General features: G+C 39.9%; 2 protein-coding genes across 13 annotated transcripts in view; one reads left to right on the forward strand and one right to left on the reverse strand.

The window, feature by feature from the left end:
- The window catches only part of LOC6532841 (protein nutcracker), a 96,521-nt gene that overhangs the window by 74,490 nt on the left and 1,479 nt on the right, over positions 1-20,552 (reverse strand). For 2 of the 12 annotated variants that reach the window (XM_015194156.3, XM_015194164.3), the window contains exon 2: positions 18,933-19,073. In XM_015194156.3, the coding sequence (XP_015049642.1) occupies positions 18,933-19,073 (141 nt within the window). Of the gene's footprint in view, positions 1-2,008; positions 2,435-9,765; positions 9,872-15,475; positions 16,410-18,932; positions 19,074-19,354; positions 20,269-20,552 lie in introns of those variants that run through there. The other 10 variants (XM_015194157.3, XM_015194159.3, XM_039373597.2 and 7 more) reach the window with 8 other exon arrangements.
- On the forward strand, positions 4,050-6,610 carry LOC6532844. The gene is made up of 2 exons (XM_002093545.4): positions 4,050-5,446; positions 6,153-6,610. Exons 1-2 carry the CDS (start codon positions 5,435-5,437, stop codon positions 6,372-6,374), a joined length of 234 nt encoding a protein of 77 aa, XP_002093581.1. The 5' UTR covers positions 4,050-5,434; the 3' UTR covers positions 6,375-6,610.

Here is a 20,552-nt window from a genome sequence, read left to right on the forward strand (position 1 = left end):
CCGGAGAGGGAAAAGAGATGGGCATATGCGGGGAGAAAGAGAGAGAGCGGACAGAAAGTTCGCATAAATTTAAATTTGCGCGCAAACGGCGCCCACAAAGCCAAACACTACAGTATGCAATTTATCAAAAGGAATTTGTAGTAAAATGCATGGGGATGTTTTGAAATTCGAAAAATTTGTAATTTTACTTGCCATGCATGGTCACACTGCGCTCTTTTGATGAAGCAGCTGACAAACAGCTGATTCTTAACAGTAAACAATGATTGGAAACTCGAAAAATGTATGTCCTATAGTTTATCATTTATACTTTATTAATAGCTGAAAAATTTCTGGGAAATACTAGAATAAACTCTAAACAGAATGTAGCTCTTTCTTAATTCTTCAGTTGAGCTTAGTTTCAATTAGGCAAGCCCCACTGTCTGAACACAACAAGGAAAGGCAATAAAAGGGAGCAGAGAATGCGTTTTGGGGGTTGCTGGATGCTGCAAAGGGGGGTGCTTCACAAAAGGGGGTGGCCCTTTTGGTGGGTGTGGAAATTTGGGGGTGTGGGGGGTCGAAAGTCGGCGCAAAGTGGAGTAAACTGAAGTCTGGAGCACAACAAAAAGTAGTAAAGGCGGCAGCAGCGGAGGAAAATCCTAGGAGAGGGTGCGAAATCCCGTAGTATACACACCACTACCAGACTTTTCCCATGCCCAAGTAAATATATAGAAATGGGTGGCAAAAAAAAATCAAGAAAAAGAAGGAAGAAAAGCAAAGGAATCTGTCTAGACAACATTGTAAGTAGATAAAAGTATTTGGTCGGAAAAACGGAAAAATCGGGCAAGGAAATAATGAAATATGTAATTTCCTACCCCGTACACCCATCTCTTTCTTGGCCTCCCTGCCACCACTATTACTATCTCTTTCCGCCAGGTAATACCCATTTTTTGTTTTTTTTTTTTTTGTGATAAGGAAGCAATTGTAGCACATTTCTCTGCTATTTTTTCAATTGCACCATCATTAAAAGCGTGGTACGGATAAGATAACACAAGTGTAGGCGCTATAATATTTCCACATTTTTCCCATTTTTCGTGTGAAAATTCCATTTAGCGAGCGAGCGTGTGATGGGGTAAAATGAATTTATTTATTCATATTCCAACATATTTATGCATTTGTGTAAACAAAAAGCAGGTGCCAGAAATTACTGTAAAGCGGCTTATTGTTTACGCAAATGCCCAAGTGAACGAAAGAGAGAGTGAGACAGCTAACTGCTTATTTTTTGACTGGTTTATTATTATTTTCTGTTTATGCTATTTTTATGGGCCGCTTTCAGCTTTTTTCCCAAATTCTTTTGTTATTGATTTCACTTTTTTACGAGGCATTTCTGGATGGTTTTTTAAACACTTGAGCTACAGTCAAGCTTGAAAATGGATAAATATTAATATATTTAAAACATTTTTTTTTGCACTTTCTAGCACTTTAAATGATTTGAGCATAAGTTAAATTATTTTGTTTAAAACTATATTTATCATTTATATTATTTCTAATCAGATAACTTATATTTCCCTCTTTACGGAGCATTCACTGTGATCGAACTCACATAAAAGTATTGTTTTTCTTTGCACCTGTCGCAGCTGATTTTCCATTCACACTATTTGTTTATCTACGATTATTATTGTTTTTAGCTTTTTCAGCTCGTGAGCTGGTGAAATTCCCATAGAAAATTCATTAAAATCAACCAAAGGAATTTTAGTTGAAGTTTCTCAGAGAGAATGCGATGGTGTGCTGGTGTGAGTGAGTGAGTTTAGTGTGTGAAGAGAGAAGTTGTAAAACCGGATTTTCCTTTTGGGCGCTTTCGTAGTTTTGTTGCCTTTTGCACTTTGCCTCGATCTTCGATTTTTAATAGCCATTTGAATTTAATATTGGCCTCTTCAAATGTTACAACAATTTTGCTTTCTGCTTTTGCCTGCTTTTATTTTCATTTCTTTTCTCTGCTTTTGCATTTGCTTTTCACTGGCTTTGCACTTACACTTGTTGATTATTTAATGTGTAATATTTTTATTGCATTTACTTGCGCTTTTTCGCATTCTTTATTTTTACTTCGCTGCTCTTTCACTAATAATTTATTTAAATCAAACTGACGCACGCACACAGCTGCACGTATTTACACATACACGCACACGTACGCACACACATGAAACGCCAAGCGACGCGCCGGAAAAAAACAACAAAAAGAACAACAACGAACGAAGCGGCGAAACAACAAAAGCAAACGTTTGAAAATTCTCTTTTGCTTTGCACCGTGAAATTCAATCAAATCGGAACTGAAAACTTTGCCAATGCGAATTTAACTGAATGTTTGTGGGGTTTTCTTTGTATTTCGAAGCGAGCGCGGCGTTGATTTCCCGACTTTACGATCCCCAATTGGCGTTCGATGCGCGTTCGTCTGCTCTCAAAAAAATTGTGACAAAAAATTGTTTATATGGCGCAGTGTGGCCAGCTACTAGGCGGCCGATGAGGCCGAGTTTCGCCCGTTTGGCGGCATTCTTCGGCAGCGCGGTCACACCGCGGCTGTATGAATGAAATTTTCAAAATTTTGGCGCCAAACTTGATTAACTATCTATTGTTAAATTTCTTGATTTAATATGATATTAATGCCATGGCATCTAAGCAATATTGTAGGGTAAGATAATACATGACTTTCAAACTATAACAGATTTATATTATTATTGCTTTCAATTGCAATAGTGCTTTTTTTTCAATATGCTATATATTTATATAAGTTTTTTGTTTGCTAAATTAGGAAGCGATATTAACTAAAGTCAATTTAAGCAATGCAGTGAACTTGGTCTGCCTTTCATTTGACATTCACAGCAGTTAATTGTATTAACTCAAATTGAATTAGATTTGCTCATTGTTTTGCAATTCACAGCCACAAATTTCACCACCCAATGATAAGTGGCAATTTGAGTGGAAAGCCAAAGAGTCTGGAAAATGTGGAAAAACTATTGAAAATCAATTTGCATTCCGCCGCAGCAGAAACAAGCAAATAATACTAATTCCCCTCTCGAAAACTTAAATCCCTCAAAATCCAATGAGGCAATCGGCAAATGAAAATCTTTTTTTTGGGGGGGAAGCGAAAGAAAAACAAGAAGCAGCCGCACTTCAAAAGCAATTTCACCTTGTTTTTCCAAAAACAAACACACACACACATACACACAACCAAAATAGTGGATAAACAATGGCGCGAGGCAAATCTCTTTTCGGCCATATATAACTTTTGGGTAAGGAATTTCCCAAACTGCTCTTCAAGAATTTTCACGAGTGGTGGCGTCTCCTATTTTTAGGGCCACTACAAAACCACCCTACAGTGCGCACTCGAGAAAGTGAACTGCTGGTATTATCTTAGGACAAAAATCGAAGAAATAAATTACAGATTTTCTCAGCAAAAAAAACATTTTAAATCTTATTTTATTTGGAACCTGCAATTTAATTGGAAAATATAGAAAATATAATTTCTAATTTGAATTTTAATTTTAATTTAAAATGAAATACAAAATTGGCACCTCTGTATTTATTTACTTCATATATAGTATAAACTATTTATATATATACTAAATATGTATATTTATAAATTGTAAATCCTATTTATATAAAACAGGAAACGGAAGTATCATTCGCTCTAGTTGGAAAAATTTAATGAGATAGGAGGATATACGAAAGGGAGGAAAAACAAGGGGGGAAAACTCTGCGCTGGAATGTTGTTGTGCTCCACAAATGCCGGCAAATGAAAAGCGCAGGTCCGCAAATGAAAAACAGAATGGAAAACCCAAAAAAGAGCGAATTTTCAGGGAGAGAGCACAACAATAGCAGTTTCAGAGGCACTGGCAGTTTGCGAAGCACTGTTTCAAGCAGTGCAGTACTCATTATTTCTCGCATGCGAGAAATTTCTAGCGGGTTTTTTGGGTGACTCCAAAACTAAAAAAAATAGCATATAATAAAAAAACGTTTGTTTATTTTTACTAACTAAATATTAGTAAAAAAAAATTTGTTAAATAAGGAAAATATAAGATTAACAATTTAAGAATTGGCAAACATTCTTTGCTTATTTATGGATAAATAATTTGAATAAATTGATATCGGAATGAAGAATAACTTTAGCTAGATTTTTCGTTAACAATAGTATTTAAAAAAAGCATTGCGCTGTTGAATTCAGCAAACAGCTCATCGTTTTATTCAAACGCCAAGGAAAGTTTTCCGCCCACCGGAAGAAAATGCCACTTCATTCCGGGCGAGCAATTCGTCTTCAATGTCAGTTTTCCCCCCGCATTTCCCGCACCATTTTCCCCGACCCTCTTATCCTTCAGCGAAATTAACTTGAGAATCCTGATAAAAGGGCTGCCATTCATTCACTCAGCAGCATTCACTTTGCCGAAAACTCATTCTCAATGCCACTAGCTGCCAACTTAATTTATATTGTATTTAAAATGCAAAATGCACAGCATTCAACAATGGGCGAGCGCAAAGAAAGTGGGCGGTCTTGGTTGAGTGGGCGGGGCCCACAGCTGAAAAGCGGCTTTAATTTAGCAACTTGACAAATTGAATGTTTGCAGAGTGGCCAAGGAGTAACAACAAAGAAGTTTCTAGTTTTAATCCAACCAATAAAACTCTTTAATGTGACAATCTATATATTCACTACATTTGACTGACTTGATTGATATAGATGCTTACCCCTAGAGTTACAAGCTAATAGTTTCTCGCAGTGTAAGCACAATCAGCTGCATCTTAACAATGGGAACACAGCAATGCAAAGGGGCTAGAAAAACGAGGCTCACAAAGGGTAACAAAGGGTAGCAACCAAGGCAACCCGTTTGCGAGGTCTTCGCAGTGGAATTGCTCTTGGAATTTTCTACTTGCGACCTGAAAAGGAATCTCTGGCAGTCATAACGATAATTGACAATCTGGCCAACGCAAATTAACATTGCCAGAGGTCAAATGGCATTTGCTCGGGGAATTTCTGATTGCTTCCGTTTATTTCTATCCCCCTGTTGCTATTGTCTATAGTATCGACGATAACCAAAAACATGTAGCAAAAAACATACATAGGTAAACAGAGCTCAATTAGGAATGCAGTGCACGCAACGCAAAGCGGCCATAAAGACGTTTGGGCCAAAAGGCAGCAGCCAAATTAAAACGGGCCAGCAAAGTAGTAGCAAAAAGAAATAATACCAGAGGAAAAAACAATACTACAGAAAATGAGCAAACGTGCCACGGTCAAGAGTGACCTCTAACCCACCGCCCACCTCCCCCTTTCCATGGGCCACCCACGCACTTCGCTGGTAAAGCCAAAAGTCAACTCAAGTTTTACTATAAAAGCCGGAGCTTCTGCGATTGTTTAATCATATCAGTTTCTGTTCAATCAGCGGATATAGCACCAACAACCAATCAAGCCAAGATGTTCAAGTTTGTGAGTACCTGAAGGGTTACTAGGTGGTATTTACTTAAGAAGGATACAAGTATCTTAAAAGAAGTGATAAAGTATCTTAAAGGAAGTGATAATGTATAAAAAAGATATTGATGAAGTGTCTTAAAGAAAGAGATAAAGTATCTTAAAATAAAGTAATACAGTATCTTTAAGGAAGTAATAATGTATCTTAAAGGAAGTGATAATGTATCTTAAAGGAAGTGATCTTAAAGTATCTTAAATGAAGTAATAATGTATCTTAAAGGAAGTGATCTTAAAGTATCTTAAATGAAGTAATAATGTATCTTAAAGGAAGTGATCTTAAAGTATCTTAAATAAAGTAATAATGTATCTTAAAGGAAGTGATCTTAAAGTATCCTAAAGAACTTGATAATGTAGCTTTACAGAAAGTGATAATGTATTTTAACAGAAAGTGAATTCTCAAATACATCAGTGATAAAAGAATCTCTCAGTAAAGTTAGCACCTATTAGCAACTTAGTTCAATCCAATAGATATACCAATCTCAGATATATTGCTTAATGAAACTTTAAACCAACGCAGCACTTTAATTTCCTTTAAAATCCCAACTTATGTTCTTTACGAAAATCTCAGAGGCTCCATTGTTTTGGCAGGTCCATTATTTTCCCCAAGACTGTAATTGTTTTCCTTGGCTAATAAAATCCCCCTTTTCCGCCACTTTCAAACCAGTTCGCTCTGTGCCTGTGCGCCCTGTTGGCCGTTGCCTGTGGCAAGCCGCAATTCCTGACCGCCTACAGTGCGGCCTCGCCTGTGGTGGCTGCCACGCCCTACGCCTACACCGGCGGAGTCTACGCACCAGCCGCGTACAGTGCTGCGTACACCAGCGGCGTCTATGCCACGCCCTACGCCTACGGAGCCTACCCCTACAGCTCGGTGTACCTGAGACGCTGAGCTTCACTGTACCACGATGATAATACCCGATGATGACGACGACCTAATGAACAAATAAAGCTGATAAAACCGATAAAGATTCGCATACCAAAGGCCAGCTATTTGCAGTCATTTGCTTTGAGCAACTGCAGATTAAAAGGGGCTGCAAATGGGGAGTGGCATTGGCCCTACACTCGCAGAAAAACAGTTGTTAAATAATTGAACAGAAATTAAAACTTATAATAACCAGAATCAAATGATTTTATTATGTTTATTTGGGTTGCAAAGCATTCACCACATATATAAAAGCTTTCTTATAAGAAATTTAGCTTATATCACAGCTTTTCGCGCAGTGCACAGTGTTTGTGGGTGCAGAGGCGTATTTTAAAATATTTACGAATTTGTTTCTGCCGTTGCTGCTGGTTTTCTTGGCAATTTCCGTTAGCTATCAAAAACATTCGTGTTGGCTCGTATATCATGTTTCATGTGGCAAAACGGGGCGTTTTGGGCGGTTGTTGTGGGCTCAAGGGGGGGGGGGCAAACCAAATAGAAGGGGGGGATGCTGTGAGAGGGAAGGAGTCACCAGGGGTCGGGGGTCAACTGTCGCTGGCATGCGTTGGCGTGCATTTGCATCGCTGCTAAAATGTGCAAATTATGGCAACTAAGTTGCCTTATGTTGTCCCAAGCACGCAATGGGTAAAGTGGAGTGCACTCGAAAAAATTACACACAAATATGTGAACTTTGAGCATTAAATAATGCTTCCAATAAAAAAAAACATGAGGAAACAAGTGGTAAACGTGTAGGCTCAAAAATGTTTATAATGCAGAAATATCTAATATTAACATTTTTTTTCTAGCAGTTTACATGATTTTGTAGAAGTGATTTTAAATTGAAGATCTATAATTTAAAAACTATTAATGTTTTATATATTAAAACTGTTTTTGAAGGTTTTCAAACACAGAATGTTATTAGGAATTGTGTTGAGATATTTTGAAGTCACAAAAGTATATATATTTCGGTATATGTATATAAAGAAAGCGGCAAGGACTTTCTTTGAGCTGCTGTTTCACTTTCCCCGCCGCCTTTTCCCCACCTTAGCACACAGCCCTGCATTTCCGGCGCACACTTTCCCTGCCCATTTCCGTTTCCCTTTCTCCTGTCCCCTTTCTTCTCCTTCTCCTTCCACTCCTACTTCTTCTACTCATTTTTAGACGTCAGCTTCAGTGTCGCCATTTGCATAATGCAAGTGTGTTAGTGTGCTGCTGCGTTGCCGTTTGCAGCATACTTTCAGGAGCATTGTGCACCGTGGTGCTGCGAAAAAAAAAGAAAAGAGCATCGCAATGCATATGGAAATTGGCCCGAAATGAAAAATATGTGCAACATCCTGAATAAATGCATTTAGATAAGGCCGAATGTGGTTAAACGTTGAATTATGCTCATGCTAATGTTGTTTTCCACTTGATTGGCCAACAAGAAGATGGCATTCTGCTGGCGGTAGAATAATGTGTTGAAACATAAATAATGTAAATAAACGAGTGGCACATAAATCAAAACAGCAGAGCCACAAAATAAATAGATGCCCACACATTTTAAAAGCAAACGAAATGCTGAATTTTTAATTGTTATAAATATAGAATCGTTATAAATTAAGAAACTTGACTATAAATTAGATTATAAATTAGGAAACATGGTCATAAATTAGGATAATTTAGCCTAAATCGTTATAAATTAAGAAACTTGAGTATAAATAAGGAGATTTTAGCAGGAACATTTAATGTTTCCCCCTGAAATTGGCCGCATAATTTGCCAGCAAGTAGAAATAAAAACGGCAATCAACTTTTCACTTAACTTGCCATTAATTTGCCATTGTTTTCTTAGGACTTTGTCGCCCAAAGAACAAACAGAAACTGTTTTCCCAGCCTTACACACCACGGTATATATTTGCACAGAGGAAATGCGAGCGAAAAGCGGGAAAAGTCTGTCATCAGCAGGGTGCCCAACTCAAAAAACTTGTTTTCTATTCGTTTTCTCTTTGAACCAAAAATGGAACTTTAAGATGTGTATATAAAAATGAAGGAAGAAGGAGGAGAAATTTTCACAAAATCTAAATCTAATTTGCATCGTGAGGCGGATAATGTTAAGCTGGCGGAGGCGGCGACTTGGAAAAGAAAAACCCACGCACCGCGCTTTTCCGAATTTTCCGCCCACCATCAACAACTTTTTCACATACGCACACACACACACACACACACACACACAGGGGAATGTCAAAAGTCATTGCATACTTTTTGGGGCGCACTTCTTGGAGCTGCCTTATCCTCACACAACGCACATCCTTCGATTTGGCAGACTGCGTAGTCCATCAATGTCAAACTTACCTGCAAGAGAAGAAAAGAGCAACAAGGTGGTGAGATAAAAGGGAATTCGTGGCCTCAGCAAACGCTGTACTAATTCAGGCTAAATAAAGTTAAGTGTTTCTCTGGGCCCCTCAGGTAAATAGCAATATCAAATGAGCCATTCGGGAAACTTGGCTGTGTGGCGACTAGCAGGTGCACTTCCTCAGCTAACTAATTGGTATTGAAGAAGAGTTAAGTAAATGATTTGCTATATTTTCTTATCATTTTTCACAGCTTTCTAAGAAGCCAAAGATAACTGATTGCTTTCCTGTAAACTTAAGAGTAAGCGACACTGCTTTTTATCATTCTTTTTGGGCTACCCACGCATTATTTGCTTATGAAATTTGTTTCTTTGTGGCCATTGTGTTATGCAAATGGCACGTCAAATCAAATTAAAATTAATGTCAACATTGGGCTAAAGAAATTCAGATGATTTGGTTTATAAGAGAAAGCAAGTAAGTATATATAAACGTGGTTGTAAGTAAGTAAGATTAACTTATATTCTTTTAAATAATCCAACACAAATTGAACATTTCAATAAGAAGTTTCATTTATACACAACAGTTTAAACAAATTTTTAATCAGTTTCATTTCATTTTTATAAAGGCTACGAGCAATTTGCTTAATAAATTCCAAGTAAATCGTTGCCCTGGTTGCAATTTATTATTAAATCATAGCGCTTATCAATTTTCGCCCCTGATTAATGATGGCCGCAGGCGAGGAATCAAGGCAGACACGCAATTAATTGCCAGACTATTAGCAGGACGAACAAAAGGACGAAACAAAGCACTCAACAAGTGATTACAGCAAGCTATCCTTCCTCGGAAGGTCGGCTTCGTTTTTCTTTCTTTTTTTTTGTATACTGAAAACATATTTAAGTCCTTCACGGCAAGGATAAGGAATGCTGGCTACTGTTGCTCATTCCTTTTTTTGTGTTTTTTTTTTTTACCGGGGGAATATTAAAAATTCATGGCTGAAGTGTGAGTGTGGAAATGAACAACAGTTTTAAGCCAACCTCTGTTAAAAATGCAGGACAACAATTTCCGCTTCCTGTCGCCGGGACGCTGTTTCAATCTCAACTGCTGCTGCCTTCGCTTGCGAAACATTCTGGCCCCAAGAAGCTGGCTCCAATGGAGTACAAAATGCTGGATAATACAGGCCTATTAGCCAGGCCCAAATCAAAGTGCTGATGAAATGGAAATCGTTTGGCGCCGACAGTACATCTCAATTGGCACTTGACTCCATTTGCGTTCCTCTGTGAATTCCTGCTATCTACAAATCCTTTTTTTTTCGCCCTCTATATCTGTTCGTTTTCTGTGAGAAATCGCATACGCAAGATAAAGTCAAGTCTGGCGTTAAATTGAATCCGCGGCACAATTTTATCTTTACTTTTCAGCGCGTTCAACGTGGCGTATAATCGATTTTTATTTGACTTATTCGCGTACACATATGTGATTTGATTTTCTTTTACTTTTTCAGCATTGAACGCTTTACTCAGCCGTCGTTGGTAAAGGTTCGCGTTCAACTAAAACTAAAAGCAATCGCAAACGCGGTCAAAATAAAACAAAACTGTCACAATGACCACTGCTCGCTGGCAAGTATACTGGGAAAAAATTAAGGCACATTTTAAAAAGTGTTTTAAAAATAAACAATATTTGTAATGTCTTTGTATAACCCTGTTCTTAAACCCTAAATAAAAAATATAAATCTTCAGATCTTATTTAACATAAATTGATATGCATTTTACAGTATTTTAAAGTTTTTGCTCATAAATAGTTATGCCAAATTTTTGGGATTTCAGTAAATCACTATTTCGTTATTTACATAAAAGCCTCAAAACAAAAGTTTCTTTTTAGTGAATTGTTGGTTGTTAGTCAGTCAACAAAAAAGAGAAAGAGAAACGGGCAGAGAAGGTCGTTCAGAAGAATAGAGCACCAAAACATAAAACCCACATAAATCAATAGTGCAATAGTGAAAAAGGCAAGGAAAAAATCGAATGAGATGACCACAATTTAGAAAAAGTTACAAGTACGAACAACAGTTGTATTTAGAACTTATTTTAGGTAAAAACCTAAAGTGGAAAGCTGAGTCTATAACTTTTTAAGGAATTATTTATTAAGGTAGCTTTTAATTTGCTGCATTTTTAAACTTATTTCAAGTTATTATGACTAATAGTATATCTACAAACTTTCACTGCATCCACGTTTTTCCAAAAAATATCCTTTCCCTCAGTTGGAAAACTTGAATTTCCTCAAAACTTTCCCTGCAACTGCAGAGCTGCTGAAACTTGTCATTGGCCAGATCCATGTCTGAATGGCGTGACCTAAAAGTTTGCATAAAGAATTCTGTTTTCCCTGACCAGCCGCAACAACAAACTGCGCTGTAATTACATGAGAAACTTTCCGCTTGGACAACATGGCGTATAAGTAACCGCTCATATTGTCATTTACCGCGCTACTCAATAAATGGGAAGGGAAGTGGAAGTGGAATCAGAGGGTTGTTTGCCAGAGCTTTGAATGCAATTATGTGCAGCACACGACCGGAATTCTGTCACTGAAGATGAGTTAAATGCGGGGTATGCGAGGGTATGCGAGGGTATGAAGGGTATGAAGGGTATGAGGGGTGGACAGCCAGCGGAAGGACGACAGGAAGGAAGTCGGAAGGATGCGGCGGACAGGGGTTGATGTCAGGTAAGTGGGGCAAGCAAATAAAATATAAATAAATAACAGCGGACGAGCCAAACGAGAAAAACCGTAAACAGCGACACTGAGAAAAATACAGCAAATATTTTACTTACATATTATATACACAATTGAGTGTATCTGCTCACTATAACATTAATTTGAGCATTATACTTAAAAAATTAAATAAAAGAAAGGAAAGATGTATTAAGTACTTTGCAAATTAAGTTAGTTTACAATTTTGATAAACCTTTTTATTTCTGTGCACTCGGAAAATCAACAACAAAGCTGGCGCTTTGATTGTTTTCAAATAAGCGAGCAGTATTAAATTTTTAAGCCAGGCAATTTTCCAGCAAGGTGGTCACAGTTTTCCACTCACCCCGCCCGCTTTTCCGCCCACTTTTGGCCATCTTTTGCATGCTTTCCCTTTTGACCGAAGCCCAAATTGAGGCTTAAGTTGGTCATTTGCGGTTGGCGTTGTCTCCGTTGTTGTTGGTTACCTTTTGACTTGTCTTCCTTTTTTTTTGCTGCTGTGTTTTTCTTTTGGGTTTTTCCTCGGCCTTTTGTTTAGTCTGATGTGACTGTAGGGAAAACTCAAGAGGTTTGGGGGGGGGGGGGGGAGCTGCGTAGGTTCAAGGACTTACATTTGATGTGTCCGTCTCTGTCTCGTTTTGCAAATAAAGATAATCTCACACAGAGCTGCGCATTTTTATGGTAATTTCGCTGGGCTTTCCTCGCTTTTCGGCCAAAAGTGAAAGCAAACAAAAAAGGAAAAACTGGCGGAGAGAAGACGTTAATTCAATGCCAAATGCTGCGACCAAGTGCCAAGTCCAAAACAGCTGCATTCGAACGCAAATTGAGTTGTTTCTTGGCCAACTTGAAGCGCCTAGAAGATGGCACGAAAAATGGCAGCCCAAAAGCGAGAAAATTTGCAACTCAATTTTTGGGAGCAAAAGTTTGGCGGCTAAGTTGATTTTCTAAGGATGTTTGTAAGTGAAATTAAATTGCGGGCAAAATTTCAACTTCATCGGGAAATGTTTCTCTGGAAATGTGTTTTTTTTTGTTTGGGGTTTATTTTCAGTTTGACACGTTTAAAACAAATTCAATTGAATCAAATAAACTTTAGCTGAAGTTTAATTTTGGATAGTGAAACTGCTCTAACTTTAACTATTAATTTACGAATAATTTTTAGATTTTAAGAAAAAGTATTTGAAGTATCATGCAATCCCGCACTATCCATTTATCTCTTTCCTGGTCAATTAATTATCCTCATTTTCATCCTTTTCATTAGTTATCCAGAGCTGATGACGTCAATAGGCCCACAAGAAAGACTCGCATTGCATTGAAATATTTTATTAAATTTTGTTCTTTTGCCCACGTTTTTGGCACAAGTTGCAAATTAAATTTAGATTTCGTGCACGTAACTTGGGGAGCCATTGAGGCAGCAGCGCTACAAGAACCTTAATTACTTGGCCAACTTGCTGCGGATGCTGTCCTCCCAACTCCGACCCCGCCCCCTTTACGGCCCAGCCCCACCGCCCCCATTTTCCGTGGGCGAAATGCCAAGAAACAGTTGAGCGAAAGAGGGGGGAGACTTGGGGTTGCAGGCGAAGGGAGCGAAATCAATACGCGAAACATTAACTCGAGCACTAAAGACACGCCATGGAGTCATTAAGTATCCACCATGCAGTGCACTGAAACAAAACTGGCAAACATTTAAAAAAAACATCTGATATAAATATATTTCATTCGTACTTTAAATCAGTTAGAAAGTTTGTTTTTAATTAAACATTAGCACTTGAATATCCACAATAATATAATAACAACCAAAGTGTTTAGTTTGTATTACCATAAATAGCGCTATTAAGTGATTGGCTTACAAAACAGTCGTGGGAAACCCAACAGCATATGCAGAATACATTTCTTTCAGTGTAGGCAACGAGAGGGTTCCTGCGTCGCTGTGATTAAAGCCCAGGAAGCTGTCGACGCCATCATCGAACAGTTTGTCATAAATGGCGCCATATTGACAGCAAAAAATTGAAAAAAGGAGGCACCAAACACAACTGCAAAAATTGTTGACAAGGATAAAGGGAAAAAAAGCAGCACATAACTATCGAAGATGGTAATGAAATATTATCAATATTTGTCAATATTTACTCAGCCAGAAAATCCAGAGGAAAATTAAGAACTAGAAAACCAAAGAGTGGATTACAAATAAATAAATATTTCTATAACGAAATTCCAGTAAATATCATAAAGTGTTACTTGAGATCATGTCTTACTTTTTCTCATAAATTTTAGAATTTTAAATTTAATATTTAATATTAATATTGATATTAAGAACCCTTAACAAAGCTCATCGAAATTTATGCATGTCAAAACTGAACCCAAAAATGCGGCCTGAATAATTAACCAACCATTCGTTTCAGCTGTTGGATCCCACATAAATCAGGCCCCTCAATAAAATTCGAATCAATAATTTTTTAAACAATCAACCAAATCCGAAAATGAAACTTTTCAAAGATGTCGAACGAAACTCATAAATTTTATATGAACAACAGCAGGTTTTGGTACAAAATGCGCATGGATTTCCACTTGAGATATCAATTTTTGTAGCACCAATTTTTGGGTAAACGTTGCTTGCAACATTTTACGACACAGAAAAGTTTGTTTGCCCCCTCGATTCCCTCTTATCATCAGTCTGCTAATTTTATTTTGTACGAACAGCCGCAAATGTTCTACACTGAGGGAAAACAGTGTCTAAATAAATCAAATAATCTATGACCTATCTTTATTGGCATAAATAGAGTAGTATTTTATTCAGCGTAAATAAAACCCTTAATAAAAATAATTTTAAAACTTTTTAAATTGCTCAGATTTTTTTAAGATTTTGTTTCTGGTCTAAATCTATTTTTCGTGCAGGCTCATGAAAAATTTTCGCAGATGTCGCCGCTGAAACAAGCTCATCAAATGTGTCCAAATCGATTCCATCATTTAAAGCATATTAGACCAGTCAACAAATGTGTTTGTGTGTGTGTGTGTGGGCAAAAGGGAGAGCGATAAAAATAGAAAGAGAGGAAGGGAAGGGAAATCCTTGGCAGGATGTGCGACACATTGCGCTTTGAACTTGCCAGGAAATGCTGCGAAAAAAAGCGCCGAAGAAGTGTCGTAATTTAATTAAGTTTCGCACCAAATGACAAGCGAAACAAAAGTGGAAATGGAGGAGGAAAAGCCAAAGAAAAGCATAAAAATCACCGGGAAAATTGCATAAAATCCGGATCAACTGTAGCATAAGAAGCATATGAAAGGACATTGATTGCAGCAAAGTAAAGCCAACCTTTTTTGCGAAACGCCATGCGCATTCAATGAGATTTACTCAATTTAGCAAATTGGCGTCATAAATATCAATCTATTAAGTACGATATAGCTTGTTAAGGTTGCGGATTAGGAAACGATGGCTTTTTATATCGAATCGCTTGATACGGTAATTGAGTAATTAAGTGGCAATATAAACCGGTTGGCATCAAAGTAAACGCTGCTAATTGAGTTTATTACATCGCATGAGCTCCTTGCTACGTTTAAATGGGTATCACAATTTGCATTTCGTTATTAGCGTACTCATTATTCAATTTAAGGGTTCGTTTCATAAAAATAGGCATCTAAATATGGGTTTGCAAAATATTTAATTAAAACGTAAGCAAGCCCGCATGGCAGTAATCCAATTAATAAATCATTGCCAAGTAATCAATCAATACGCGCTGCAGCCCCCAAAAACCCGCACACGCAACAATCGCGCAGTTAGCGTTACAGGACACAATGGAGCCCGGAAAATGCCCCCACTCGCATACCACTTTCATACCACTTTTCATCTCATTTCCCATCTCATCCCATTTTCCGATGCCGTCAACTGTTGCACTCCGCACATGCGAGTGACACACAATGACAGCGGCTAATTAAGCTATCAAAATGTACGTCGATCCACCTGGGAACGCCGGTACAGTGGGCACTCGCTTGTGGATACACACACCTGTACAGTGGACTCACCTCGGTACAGTGGAAACTCGCCGTCGCTGTGACTGTGGCACAGCATTATGGGACTTCGACAGCGCGATGCGGCGACCATGATGCCCGTTTTGTGGATACTCAGTTGATTATTGCTACTCGCCGATGATGTTGCTGTTGTGGCTGCTGCTGCTGATGCGGCTGCTGCTGCTGCTGCTGCGGCTGCTGCACTGGCTGCTGCGGATGCTGCTGCATTGGCCGCCGCTGTGCCCAGGGAGTAGGAGCGCGATACATGACTCAAAGTGCGGCGTCTAATGGTGGCAGCATTCGCAGTTGTTGCTGCTGCGTTGGTTGCATTGCGATAGTGATGCTGCGGCGTGGAGTACTGATTCCTGGTGGCCTGCATCTGCAGCTGCAGCTGCTGGTAGCCGCCCAGCGACAGGTGGTGCTGCAGCGGCGGGTGGTGCGAGTGGTGCAAGCGTTGCTGCTGCTGGTGATGCTGTTGCTGCAACTGCTGTTGCTGCTGCAATGTTTGGTGCTGCTGCTGCTGCTGTTGCTGCTGCTGCTGCAATGCCTGATGCGGCTGCTGCGTGGGCTGGTGCTGCGGGGGCGCTTGGAAGGGCGGATGGGAGTGCTGGTGCTGCAGCAACTGTCGCTGGTGCTGCTGCTGCTGCTGATGTTGCTGCTGTTGCACCGCTGCCATCTGGAATTGCTGCTGCAACTGTTGCAGCAAGTCCTGCTGCAGCTGCTCATTGGTCCTGGCATTGTTGTCCTTCTCCGAGTTGGGATTCTGCGGATTTGGGTTCTGCTGCTGCTTCTCCCAGGGTCCGTTGCTATCGCTGCTGTAATCCAGCTTGAGGCTGCTCCTTTGTAGTCTTGTACAGTTCAAAAGTGCCACTAGACCATTGCGTTTAGGTCGCTGGATTTGTTAGCCAGTACTTATAGCATATATTACACTAATATTCCTTAGAATATATATCTATCGATGTTACAAAATCTCTGCTTATTTAATTCAAAAACATGTTTTACAAAATTTAAGTTAAGACGTTGCTCTTTAGTATCGAGCATTTAATGTCCTTAAAATAATCCAGCTGCTTTGAGGATTTGATTTGTGCGAGTCAAAGATAGTGCAAATGGTAACTAGACCATTGACTGCTATGTCAAGGTCGCCTGGCAGCCACTCAAAGCCACTTGAAAGTGTTTATAAAAATCTCCAGCGTAGTTTGAAAATAATCAGCTGTTGTGCGTTGGTAGTAAGTGGTTCCGTAGCCAACAGGACTTATTTATTTATATTTATGAAAACACGGAGCACCAAGCACACAAAGCACACGGACGCGATGGCGAAGGATGCGACGCATATGTATGTCACTGAAAGGACCTAGTTCGAACAGGTTCTAACGGTATCTGGGCGAGAGCGAGGACTCGCGACACTCTCTCCCGGGTGAAAAGTGCCGCTTTTCCGCTTTTCCGACCAGAGACGCTGGGCCAAAGTACGACGACTGATTGCGCCGAGCTTTGTTATCCTGCGGAAAAGCTGGCTGACTGGCTGGCTGGCCAAAAGCGCAATCAGCCGAGAGAGAGAGTTGCGAAGGAAATCGGGAGTCTGCGAGAGACGAAAAGCGCGGATAGCAAACACTCGGGTCCATCTGAGCATCCACAGCATCAGGATTTCATCAGAATTGGGACTCAAAATCAAATGTTTTAATAGGAGTTTCAACTAATTCAATTGCTTAAAATAATTATTTTGAAAATCACTAGTAAGTACAGAAGATCGGTTTATTTCAACATTTACTGAACCGTTAAACTTTGTTTATTTTATGAGTATTTTATTTTTTTTTTCAGTGTGACCATGAGTGAGCGAAACAGAGTTGCATCTGCTGGTGCTTAGAAAAGTGGCCTCTGCCTGCGCTTGCATTCCAAAAGAAAGAGGTGAAAGAGGAGAAGCGTATGTTTTGCCAACTCTCCTTGATTCCGCTTTGGTGTTTACCGTTACTGGACCACCCACACGGCAGGAGAACGAGAATGGAAAGTAGAAGCAACAACAGCGACTAAGAGTTTGGCACAGTTTAGCCATCGCAGATGAGCAAACAGTGTGCCCAGACTCGCTTGTAACTCAACTTAGTTCTATAATGAAGAGAAATGTGTTCTGCAAGACTGAAAACTTAAGACTTAGAAACAACTAAATACAAGCGAAATGACTTGCTGTTAAAACATTTCTGTGGCTTATGAAATTCTAAATTTGCACGCTTTCATGAGCGATAAGATAGTCTTTTAATAACCAATAAAAGCATTGGCAAATCATCCCAGGCAATAAAAATGTTATTGCAGAAACTCGGACAAACCGGTTTTTATAAGAATCTTATCAGAATCTTATCAACGGATATGTTGTAACTAGAAATTAGACCACTGTGCGAAACCCACATCTGTGGGTTCATTCACCCAACCATTCGACCGAATTGTGCGCGGAGAAAAGTGGGGAGGTGGCTGGGGAAAACAGCTGCTCCTGGAAAATGCAGAGTAACTGCTCAAGAGCAGCGCGATGGAAAGCTTCTCTCGTTTTTCAGGAGCTTTTTTAGGAGACACGACTCTAGTTTTAAAAGTAATTGCGAGAGCAGCAGCCGAATGGAATATGTTTCGCTTTGTTTGCCTTTGCCATAATTTATTTATGCATTTGTCACTGTTTTTTCGTTATTTTGATAAAGTTGTAGCCAGATAATTTCGACAGGACCCACGGGAAACCCAAAAACCTAGCGTTTCCAAAAGGGGAATGTCACCAAACTCGGCTCACTCTCTTTTATTTCAGTTTGATTTCGTTTTATTTTAGTGATAAGGCTCGGCTCGAGAAAGTCGATATCGTAATATAAACACGAAATAGGAGCCCAGCGACGAGCAGCAAGCAATTCGCTGTTGAGGGAGAAAAACCAAATTGTGGATGCCATCCGCCAGGAAAACTGAAAATGGGAAGAGGCCAAGGGGTGTGCACTGAGAGAAACTAATAGGAAGTGCATGAATAGTTTAGGACTCAAGGGTAGAGCTTGCTATGCTCTTAAGAGCGTTTAAGTTTGAAATGAATTGGAATTGGAAATGCATAAAAATTTAGTTTGCTTTCCATGACTTTCTCTCAGTGTATAAAGATGTAGCACACACATAGGGGTTATAGGGGTGCCGCTTTGCTCGCGTGGGTTTTGTTGATTTTGCGTGCGCATAAAAAATCGAAGTGGGCTTGTGAGGTTGGAGATTCGAAGCCGAAGAGAACGGGATCGGGGTTCGGGGATTGGGGATTGGGGCTTGGTGCTTTTTGGGGCATTTGGGGGCAGTGGGAATTGTGGATGCGACAATCTCGGCGCGTGTTTTTGGCTGCTGGAGCCGCTTGTTTCGCATTCTGCACTTCTGTGGTTGAGGGCCGACTCATTTAGGGGCGTGTACCCCTCTTTTTGGCCACCAAAAGGGGGTTGAAATGCCGACGAACAGGTGGCGTGTACATGTGAATGCAACTCACCTGTAATATCACGATCGTAGAGGTAGCTACTGGCGCTGCTCTTGATGCTTATGGAGTCCAGGGGCGTGGCAGGTGGCTCAAAGATGTCGAAGGAGTTGCAGGAATCTGCCGAGGGCGTCGAAGGCTCCACCATTATCCTTGCTGCTGACGATGTGCGTTTAAATACAAAAAAGAAAACCAAAAATGCATGCGATAAGGATAAATGTGCAAAGTATGATTTCAAAGCAAAATCAGATCTTTATTTACAAGAAAACAATTTAAATAATTAAAACACGTTTGAATTCGTTTATATGTGAAAGGTAATTTATTGTAATGACCCATCTTAAAATTTAAAACATGTTATAAAACATATAAGAACTTCATTGCTTACTTCAAAACCTACCCCAACTCATAAAGGGGTTTTTTTAAATATTATAGCTGACTTTTATGAGAATTCTTAACCACCACTTGACATTTATTAAAAGCCAAACCCCTAATTAAATATATTTCATGGAAATTACATCGGTTTCGATTACAACACGAGCAGAAGCTCAGCTTCTGCCGCCCCTCTGCCTTTTTCGTTCCATCTCCTTGCTGTAGAAGTAGAGCTGTCTATTGACCTTGCCCACCACATGCAGTTGACTCTTGTCGAGATATCTGAAGATCTCGAAGTACAACTCATCGGGCAGGCCCAACAGCGATGGCTGCAGCTTGTTTTCCATCTGCATTAGTTGCTGCGATCGCATGGGCTGGAATACATGCTGCTTGAGCTGATAGGAGAGCTCATCCAGCTTACGAAAGCGATGATAAACGGGCTTGTTCTTCGCCTGAATATTGAGCACATAGCGTCCGATGGGCAGGCTGATGCTGTAGCCAGGCTGCTTCGAAGGCGGTGCTGGGGATAGGTTGACTACGAGCTGGTCCCCCAGCGTGATGGCCATCAGGCGGGACTGGAGGGCAGCCACCAGGGAGGTCTCCTCGGGTGCGTGCTTATCCAACAGAGTTCTCAAACGCATCTGGTATGCGGTGTCATTGAAGCACACCTCATATTGGGCAGGTTGTTCGCTCAGGAGGCGCACATTCAGGGCGTGAAAGCTGCTAAATGATGGAACGGGTTCAATGAGGTGTCGCTTCTGGGCAAATGTCTGCTCCTCCACAAAGCCGCACTCCAGGGCCACCAAGTAAGTGAGCAAGTGCAGCCACTCGGCAGCCGGCATTTTTCGGTTCTCCTGGTACTGATTCAGCAGCTTCTCCATGTGCTGCGGCACCGATTCCCGTGTGGCATGCTCCAGGATCAAGGGATCCGGCTCCTGGACGCTCTTCTCTTGTATCAAACGCTGTCGCTGCTTTTTCGCAACTGCAACGAGTTTTATTTATATTTAACTTTAAACGAAATCTCAAGGATATGATTAGTGAAATTGTGTGTGCTGGTGGTTAGGAGAATATTGAAAATTGCAGCAACTAACCTGCTGTGTGCGGATTTGGGAAGCAACAACTCAAACTGGTGGTTATATACAATACATTTTAACACTACAAAATATGTGACACAGAAGTTAACTCAAAACTCGCGATTACATTAAGAGTAAAATGAAACTTTATAATAAATACACACTTGCATTCAAATATAAATCACAAATTGTA

This window comes from Drosophila yakuba, chromosome 3L (genome assembly GCF_016746365.2).
Source record: "Drosophila yakuba strain Tai18E2 chromosome 3L, Prin_Dyak_Tai18E2_2.1, whole genome shotgun sequence".
Taxonomy (NCBI): Eukaryota; Metazoa; Arthropoda; class Insecta; order Diptera; family Drosophilidae; genus Drosophila; species Drosophila yakuba.